Here is a 10,000-nt window from a genome sequence, read left to right on the forward strand (position 1 = left end):
CTCTCTCTCTCTCTCTCTCTCTCTCTCTCTCTCTCTCTCTCTCTCTCTCTCTCTCTCTCTCTCTCTCTCTCTCTCTCTCTCTCTCTCTCTCTCTCTCTCTCTCTCTCTCTCTCTCTCTCTCTCTCTCTCTCTCTCTCTCTCTCTCTCTCTCTCTCTCTCTCTCTCTCTCTCTCTCTGTTGTTCTCCGGTCCCTCTCTTCCTGTTCCAGATACCAATCTCCACCCACAGAACAGTGTCATTTCATCTCTGAGTGGATAAGGGCAGTGAGCAGGAGTCAGGGCGATGGAGAACCTGGGCTCTCCCTTTGGTTATGCCGTAGTTGGTCTGGATTACACTGTGCCAGTCAAAGTCGGAGGTAGTCTGAGTTAGCCTGAGTTGGCCTAAACTGGTCCGGATTGTCCTTGGGTAGGTCTGGCTTAGCTAGTCTGGGTTGGTTTTTGATCGTCTGAGTTGTTCTGCATTGGCCTGGGTTGCTCAGGGTCTTAGTCTGATTGTATTCTGCTTTGGTCTGGTCTGGTCTGGGTCTGGGTCAGAGCGGTTCAGTGTGTGGTGTACTGGCCTGGCTCTTACCTCCGGCGGCGCTAGACACGGTCGGCCAGTTCTGGACCAGAACCCCCTGCGCTCCCTGCATCACCGACGACTCCTCCATGTGCACTGAGCTGGAACACAACACACACGCCCTCTGAGGTTACACACTGGAGAAACATCCCAACACACACATTTTCAGAGGTTACCGAGTCTAGAGCAATATAACACACACACACACACAGTCTGATGGTACAGTATATATGGAGACAGTTTCTCTCATAAATACACACACAAACACACCCTTTCACTCTCAAACACATCACACACACGTCTTCTGGGTGAACTCCATTATATTCTCTATCACAGGGCCATAAAGCAGCAGCAGCTATAAGCTTCTGTGGACCCAGTCGTCTCTCGCTCCACAAGTTTCCTATAATACAGAGCATTACTAAATTAAGCCATGGTAGGAAACCACAGTGTGTGTGTGTGTGTGTGTGTGTGTGTGTGTGTGTGTGTGTGTGTGTGTGTGTGTACACAGTCAGTAGCAGGGGTCTCAGGAGGGGGGTCAGACCAATTCTATCTCAGGAACTCAAATGGGCCCTTGGATTAGGATTAAACAGTAGTCACCCTGCATATTCCCACCGCGCCCTGGATTAGGGATTACAGATGGGTGCTCTAACATTTTCACACCCACCCCAGGGATTTCAGCAACCCTCCCACTAAAATGTATTGAGCTCTGCAGTGTTAAAACAGCGACAGGCTGCTGCCAAAATACAGCAAATAAACAGAACCTTAAATGCACGCACACACACACACACACACACACACACACACACACACACACACACACACACACACACACACACACACACACACACACACACACACACACACACACACACACCATAAATGTAAGGTATGAGATTCCACTAAATCTTAATGTCCTCTATTCAAACTATGGTTACGTGTTTTAATCATGAAAAGGGTTCAGGTACATTTCATGTTGCTTTTGAAACAATCTGCATGTTCCACTATCATGTATCCCATAAGGGCAGCACCTTTTACCATAGTGAGATGCAGAGCAGGGTTTTAACTGAGGGTTAGAAAAACACTATCTAGACCTTCTCTTTATTGTGTTAGCAGATATTACATCAAATCAAATGTCATCTTAATGCCCTTTTTACATCAGCAGAAACCCAGCCTAAAAACCCCAAAAGCGAGCAATGCAGATGTAGAAACACGGTGGCTCGGAAAAACTCCCTAGAAAGGCAGAACCCTAGGAAGAAACCTTAAGAGGAACCAGGGGTGACTGAAACCCACAGGCAGAGCTAACAATGCGGAGAGCGCTGTGTGTTTGCATGTGTACATGCTAAATGCACACAGTCTCCTGATATCAACCCGTCCATTTGGTTTTAAGGCGGTGCTCTCCCTCTTTCAAACCCCCTGCATTGCTACTATTCCATGTTTAATCCCTCTCTTCTCTCCTCCCCTTTGACCCTGCCTGGAAAACTGGGTCTCGCAAAGTTTAGTCTCACAGAGGTCAGATGAGAAGAGAACCATTCCCCCACTTCAGCTGGAGTCCCTTTCTCTGTCTCTCTCTCGCTGTATTTCTCTCTCTGGCCCACACACACATACTTGGAAGTGCCCAATATGTGATTGAATACTCGATCCCATAACACAATATACTGCAAAATGTCAAAGATGGAACACAAGGACATTTTCTCCATAGGGTAAAAGTGAAGCTATTGAAATAAATAATAGTTGAACATGTAAGAGAGACAGGCGGAAGGGAAAGCGTGTGGGAGGAGGCAGCAGTATTGCCACCATTTTAGTTGCACTTCTTCTCCAGGCTCTTCACACACTGTCTGGCCGTCCGCGTGCACACATGTGTATGTGCGTGTATGTGTGCGGGTGTACGTGTGAGCGTGTTCACCCCCAAGGTCAGGCAATCACAGCTCAGTCCCTATCCTCTCCTCGCTCTTCTGCCATCTGACTCTCCCCCTCAACCATTCTCTCTTTATTCATTTCTCCCTTCCCCCTCTCCCTTTCTTTGCAATTTTTCACGCCTCTGTCATCTCTATTCCATCAGCTGTATTGAAATGTGTGTGTTTTGTATGTGTAAAGGTCCTCCTGTCTTTTTGTAGTGGTATAAGGAGATGAATAGAGATTTGGCAGGGTGGCCATTTTAAGTGCTGTGTAGAGCTGGAGTCATCCAGATTCACTGATCAATTATTAATGGGGAACACTGGACCGAAAGCACGTTTCTACAGCTAATGCCTGTATCTGTTTCTCTCTCGTTGTCAGTGATGTGTATTCATGGATGCCAAGGGAAGCCAGGCTTCCCCCCAAAAAATGACCAAGAAAAAAAAGAAACAAAATTATGTATCTTTCTTCTCTTTGTGTTTCATTATTTTCCTTCAATTCACAAGAGGTTGAATGTATCTCACCGGAGAAAGGATCCGAGCGAGCAAAACAGCGCCCCTCTGTCTCTGTATGTGTAGGCCATCTCTGTGATGCTGTCTGGTCATAAAGAGTATGACATTGTTGCCGCCTGTAGCGTTGAATGCAGGGAAGCCAGCGAGCATTTGGCATCCCTTGATAATTAAAAAAAAGAATAATAATAGCCAATCATCGCTGAGCTAAACTGAGCTAGTGTCAAGGGAAGCCAGTTTTGATTTGGCTTCTTTCTCATCACATCAAGAGAAATCCGTAATTGACAGAAACAACTTGAATTGTTGCCTCTTGTTGCGTTGCTGTCCTCCGGTGGCTAGCTAGCTAGCTAAATTTGTCCTTTTCTGAAATTAGCAATGGATGGATAGGGATTTGGACATGTGGTTATACTTAATTTTCCCCGCTAGCCAATGGTTATAATGGTGATTCTGATCCAACCACATATTCATATTGTGCCCCTGGACTGAGAGGATGGAAGTTCAATATGTAGCTAGATGTAGAAGGCTAATGTTAACTAGCTAACGTTGCCCATGAAAGGACGTTAGGCTAGCGAGCAAGCATTTTCAGCCAGGTAGCCTAGGACAACAACAACAAAAAAGCTTGTACTGTATGATAAAGTGATAGACCGTTTAGTCAACATGAAAGAGGAGGGTGTAGGGTGAGCCAACATGTTTCTTCTACTTGCACACACGGCCCACACACACAAATCACATCCAAGGACGGCCACATCATATTTATCTTCCGTTGATTGGACTACGTTGTTTTTGGTATCTTTAATTTGTCACTGCATTAGACTTAGCATAGGTGATTTGATGATGATGAAATGTTGAAGATGAAATGGTGCTGGAATAGTGGAGGCAGCTCCTGTTTTCTTTGCGACTTGCGGTAACTCTCCGTGGTTCTAAATCAATAGTTGTTTAGTGGTCTGAAAATGTCGGAAACATTCACTTGCTTGACCATGCTGTAGGTCATGTAACTGTTTGTTACATGCAATATGTTTTGTGGACTTCACAGGACAGAGGTTGTACTCCGGCTTTGTAACGAAATAAAGGTGTGGTTAAATTTATTCTGCCAATGGGTCTTCTTATTGTCTCAGCTTTAGGCCTATACATCATGATGTCAAGGCATATGAACTAACAGGTTATAGAGCAAACAATACAATTATCACAACACATAGGTTGTAATATGGCTTTTTTTTTCCTGGTTTGGCTTCCCCGGGGATTTTACACACGCACCGCTATTGCTCATTGTCTCACTTTCTCCTTGTGTCCTTTCTGAAAGACAATCAGCCTGCCTGTCAGGCTGATGGTTAGTTCATCCCATCACCCCCCCCCCCCCCCACCCTCCCATCTTAATTTTTAATTTAACCTGCTCTGTTGGAGCCAAGAGCATAAGATTTACACTGTACCCTGCAAATACCATGAAATAATCTATCTATCTATAGTTTCTCCCGTTCTTCTCTGCAGATCCTCTCAAACTCTGTCAGGTTGGATGGGGAGCGTCGCTGCACAGCTATTTTAAGCTCTCCAGAGATGTTCGATCGGGTTCAAGTCCGGGCTCTGGCTGGGCCACTTAAGGACATTCAGAGACTTGTCCTGAAGCCACTCCTGTGTTGTCTTGGCTGTGTGCTTAGGGTCATTGTCCTGATGGAAGGTGAACCTTCGCCCCAGTCTGAAGTGCTGAGCAGGTTTTCATCAATAATCTCTCTGTACTTTGCTCCGTTAATCTTTCTCTCGATCCTGACTAGTCTCCCAGTCCCTGCCACTGAAAAACATTCCACAGCATGATGCTGCCACCACCATGTTTCACCGTAGGGATGGTGCCAGGTTTCCTCCAGACGTGACGCTTAGCATTCTGGCCAAATATTTTCAATCTTGGTTTCAACAGACCAGAGAATCTTGTTTCTAATGGTCTGAGAGTCCTTTAGGTGCCTTTTGGCAAACTCCAAGCAGGTTGTCATGTGCCTTTTACTGAGGAGTCGCATCTATCTGGCCACACTACCACAAAGGCCTGATTGGTGGAGTGCTGTGGAGATGGTCATCCTTCTGGAAGGTTCTCCAATCTCCACAGAGGAACTCTGGAGCTCTGTCAGAGTGACCATCGGGTTCTTGGTCACCTCCCTGACCAAGGTCCTTCTCTCCCGATTGCTCAATTTGGCCGGCCGGCCAGCTCTAGGGAGAGTCTTGGTGGTTACAAACTTCTTCCATTTAAGAATGATGGAGGCCACTGTGTTGTTGGGGACCTTCAATGCTGCAGAAATGTTTTGGTACCCTTTCCCAGATCTGTGTCTCGACATAATCCTGTCTCGGAGCTCTACGGACAATTTCTTCGACCTCATGGCTTGGTTTTTGCTCTGAAATGCCCTGTCAACTGTGGGACCATATACAAACAGGTGTGTGTCTTTCCAAATCATGTCCAATCAACTGAATTCACCACAGGTGGACTCCAATCAAGTTGTAGAAACATCTCAAGGATGATCAATGGAATCAGGATGCACCTTACCTCAATTTCAAGTCTCATAGCAAAGGGTCTGAATACTTATGTAAATAAGGTTTCTGTTTTTTTTTTTTTTTATAAATTGGAAAACATTTCTATCTCCCTCTTTGCCTGTCATTATTACAACCAGTGCAGTAAAAATGAACCCATAGACACGCTAGCCTCTAGCTAAGCGGGGTTCGTAATTACAGAGAAATAGATTTAGGGCTGTAAAACTAACTAGGTCAAAATCATTACTCAAGTGCATTGCTGTTTGGGGTATACACTCAAAATGTCTCAGAATGTTTCAAACAAACTGTAATCTCAGTAGAGTATAAATAGATCAGTCAACAGCTCAGATTTAGGGAGGGAGGGGAAGAGAGAGGAGGAGGGATGGATAAAAGGCTCCATGCTAACGTGACAAGAGCGATTTAATGTATTAAAATGATTTGCTCAAGCACATTAACTCTCATTAAACCCTGCTGTAATTATGAGGGAATCTGTGTAACACCAATGACACTCAGATGTTAAACTTGTAATAATCTGACACACACACACACACATACACACACGAGACAGATACATTAAACAATAAATGATAAACCATAAAACAATGACAAATACACACACACACTGACCCTGATGAACCATGTCTCTGGACAGACAGACAGACAGACAGACAGACAGACAGACAGACAGACGTTGTTTACAGGGAGCTGTGAAAGCGTTGTCCATTCTGTCATCTCTCATGTCCCTCATCACTGCCGCAGTGCTGTTTGCCATGGCCAGAGGGAAAGACTTCTATGTGTGTGTGTGTGTGTGTGTGTGTGTGTGTGTGTGTGTGTGTGTGTGTGTGTGTGTGTGTGTGTGTGTGTGTGTGTGTGTGTGTGTGTGTGTGTGTGTGTGTGTGTGTGTGTGTGTGTGTGTGTGTGTGTGTATGTGTGAGTGTTTGTGAGGGGCGGTGGCCGATGACCTACTTCTGTTTTTCCCCGACGGAGGGACTGGTCCGCCAGTCATCCTCAGTTCATGAGATCGGTACTGCAGCAGAGCAGTGTGTGTGTGTGTGTGTGTTTGCGGGGGTACTATGAGATTACCTGGCCGCAGTGCAGTGCAGTGGGTGATGTGGTTCGCCTGGCTACCCCTGGCTCATTAAGGCTGGCTCTGCTCGTTAACTTAGCCCCTCCCTCTCATTAGCATGCTCCTCGTTTGGGTCAAGCCCAGACAATCCCAGAGCAGCTAGTGGCCCAATGGCTCATGGGTAATGTGATCCCTGTGTTGTGTTGCGCATTCCCAATGCCATATTTCCGCCCAACTGCCCTCCCTTCCATCTCTCTCTCCATCCCCCTCTCTCTCTCCATCCCTCCGTCTGTCCCCTCAGTCTATCACTGACCCCCTGATTACCCCTCGCTCTCTGTCTGTCTACTACTGTCTAACAACCAAGCTAATGGAATACTGTAGAACAGATGCTATATAAATAGGATAATATCTAGTTTAATAGTAATGTATTGTGGTATTTGGTATTTTATTAGGATCCCCATTAGCTGTTGCAAAAGCAGCAGCTACTCTTCCTGGGGGTCCAACCAAAACATGAAACATAATACAGAATGAAAGAATACAGAACATCAATAGACAAGAACAGCTCAAAGACAGAACTACATATGTATTTTTTTAAAGGCACACGTAGCCTACACAAACAAACTGTCTGGTCAAATAGGGGAGAAGCTTTGTGCCGCGAGGTGTTGCTTTATCTGGGTTTTGAAACCAGGTTGGCTGTTTATTTTAGCAATATGAGATGGAAGGAAGTTCCATGCAATTAGGGCTCTATATAATACTCTTTGTTTTCTTGAATTTGTTCTGGTTTTGGGGACTGTGAAAAGACCCCTGGTGGCATGTCTGGTGGGATAAGTGTGTGTGTCAGAGCAGTGTGTAAATTGACTATGCAAACAATTTGGGATTTTCAAAACATTCTTGTTTCTTATGAAAAGAAGAAGCTATTTATATCAGCCCTCTGTTGTGCTATAGGGTTTGGTATCCATTTGAATTAGACAAGCAGCAATGTGAGTAGTACTTATAGTGGAGGGAAATGGGTAAAGTAACATATGATTTATGAGGGTTTAAAAGGAATGGAATGCCGGTGAATTATGAATCACGAAGTAACGTTCTAATGGACAGTGGACACCTTCTGAGGTATGGTAAAAAAGTTCTATGTGCTTACCTCTGCATCCCAGCCCTAAGTGAAGCAGAGTAACGCCAGTCTGAATTGGGCACCTTGGGCTGCAAGAGAGACAGAGAGAGAAATGGATTGGAGTCTTAGGTACTGAAAGAGATCACACAGGCAAAACCCAATATCTTCTCATGAATAAGTCATGGCGTGAACTACAAGTACATGCACACACATATATGTACAAACACTCATCATGAAGGCAACAGCTTGCCTCTGCCTGTGGAGAGAAATGAGTGATGAGTTGTGCTGGACCTCCCCTGCTTCCCTCCCCTCTTCCCCTCCTCCCTGTCCTCTGTGAAAGTGATGACTTTGAGAGATACACCTGTTCAGTGCCCAGACCAGACCGGTCCCCTGACCCTGCCTCTCTGCCACGGTCCCTCAGGTCACCCCTTTCCTGGGTCAAACCACTCAGCTTCAGGGGATACGCTCCGTTACAATGGCGACCCAACGGAATTCTCACATCGCTGTTTTTGTCGAAGGGCTCCATCAGAGCTCTCCACCTCTCCACCCTTCCTCCTTTTCCCTCGCTTTCTATCACTCTTTCGCTCGTAATGTCCTTCTTACTAATTTAATATTTGATTTATTTGATTTATTTGTATTTTATGTATTAGGCGGGGTTTAAGAATCTGGGACAAAATGCTAGCCCCAATCTACCGCCATCATTCGTCTCAGTGCTCTCCTATCTCTATTTCCTCCATTTTATATCCAGCTGTCGCTCCATCTCTTTCATTTTATTCTCCTTTCCCCCTCTGATCAAAACCTTGTGTGTCACTGTCACAGTATCAGCCTGAGCTGGTCCGACAGACCTCACCATGGTAACCACATGGATCCCCCCACCCCATCTCTCCTCATCTCCTTCTGTTTCAGGTCACAGGTGGAGGAGGAGAGGTGAGGTGATGGGGGAGGTGAGGGGGAGGCGGGATCAGCTTTACCCCCTCAGGCCTGCACCTGGACAGAGAATAAATGTGACATCCCCATCACAACAGAGCCGTGAGAGAGGCGTGTGAAACGGCCATAACCTCTGTCTGCAGGCTCTGTCTGTAGTGACATCTACAGGTGAACTCTGAATACCAGCCAACACTTGGGGATGTATCCAAGTTGATAACATGCTTTAAAAAACACAAGTCTTACTGTAAAAAGTTAATGGAAATGTATTTGTGTCACATAGTGATCAGATTACCCATTCCTAACCCTAACCATTACGGGGCAAAAAAAACAAACACATCTGATCCTAGATCAGTGGTAGGTACAAGCTCTCCCTTCTTCACAGTGGTTACCCATTTCCTGTGCTGTCCACAAGACAGATGTTAACTTCCTGGAGATGGAAAAATCGACCGTAGTCTCTCCACGCAGCACATTCATCACCCTGAAATCCAATATGTGGCCCAAATTAGAAAAACCTGGTATTCCTCCAGGAGTCATTCAGACATCCCATCACATCATCTACATCCACAGGGAAACAGACAGCTCAACGTGCCACAGCAACACACGGACACACTCATCAGCACTGCAGCAGGGACACAGTATAAACCTCAGCGATTCAGAGAAACCATATTTGTATTGAAGTTGCGTCAAATCCATAAAGAAGTACACCTTATGGAGCAGTGACAAACTCTACAGATAAAATAGACTTTGTTAGCACAACCAAGGATGGAAATAGGCTTCACACCTGAACAGCACAAGATATGTTAACAGTCCAAAGCCTTAAACACTCCACACTCCAACTCTCATAAACAAGAGAGACTTAAACACTCCACACTCCAACTCTCATAAACAAGCGATACTTAAACACTCCACACTCCAACTCTCATAAACAAGAGAGACTTAAACACTCCACACTCCAACTCTCATAAACAAGAGAGACTTAAACACTCCACACTCCAACTCTCATAAACAAGAGAGACTTAAACACTACACACTCCAACTCTCATAAACAAGAGAGACTTAAACACTCCACACTCCAACTCTCATAAACAAGAGAGACTTAAACACTCCACACTCCAACTCTCATAAACAAGAGAGACTTAACACTCCACACTCCAACTCTCATAAACAAGAGAGACTTAACACTCCACACTCCAACTCTCATAAACAAGAGAGACTTAAACACTCCACACTCCAACTCTCATAAACAAGAGAGACTTAAACACTCCACACTCCAACTCTCATAAACAAGAGAGACTTAACACTCCACACTCCAACTCTCATAAACAAGAGAGACTTAAACACTCCACACTCCAACTCTCATAAACAAGAGAGACTTAACACTCCACACTCCAACTCTCATAAACAAGAGAGACTTAAACACTCCACACTCCAACT

The 10,000-nt window shown here is 45.2% G+C and overlaps 1 protein-coding gene across 43 annotated transcripts in view; it reads right to left on the reverse strand.

Annotated features, from left to right (window-relative positions):
• The window catches only part of LOC129857954 (protocadherin alpha-C2-like), a 296,503-nt gene that overhangs the window by 24,548 nt on the left and 261,955 nt on the right, over positions 1-10,000 (reverse strand). For all 43 annotated transcript variants that reach the window (XM_055926710.1, XM_055926681.1, XM_055926714.1 and 40 more), the window contains 2 exons: positions 7,670-7,728; positions 571-659 (listed from right to left, as the gene is read on the reverse strand). In XM_055926710.1, the coding sequence (XP_055782685.1) occupies positions 571-659; positions 7,670-7,728 (148 nt within the window). The remainder of the gene's footprint in view (positions 1-570; positions 660-7,669; positions 7,729-10,000) is intronic.

Source organism: Salvelinus fontinalis, chromosome 6 (genome assembly GCF_029448725.1).
Source record: "Salvelinus fontinalis isolate EN_2023a chromosome 6, ASM2944872v1, whole genome shotgun sequence".
NCBI classification, from domain to species: Eukaryota; Metazoa; Chordata; class Actinopteri; order Salmoniformes; family Salmonidae; genus Salvelinus; species Salvelinus fontinalis.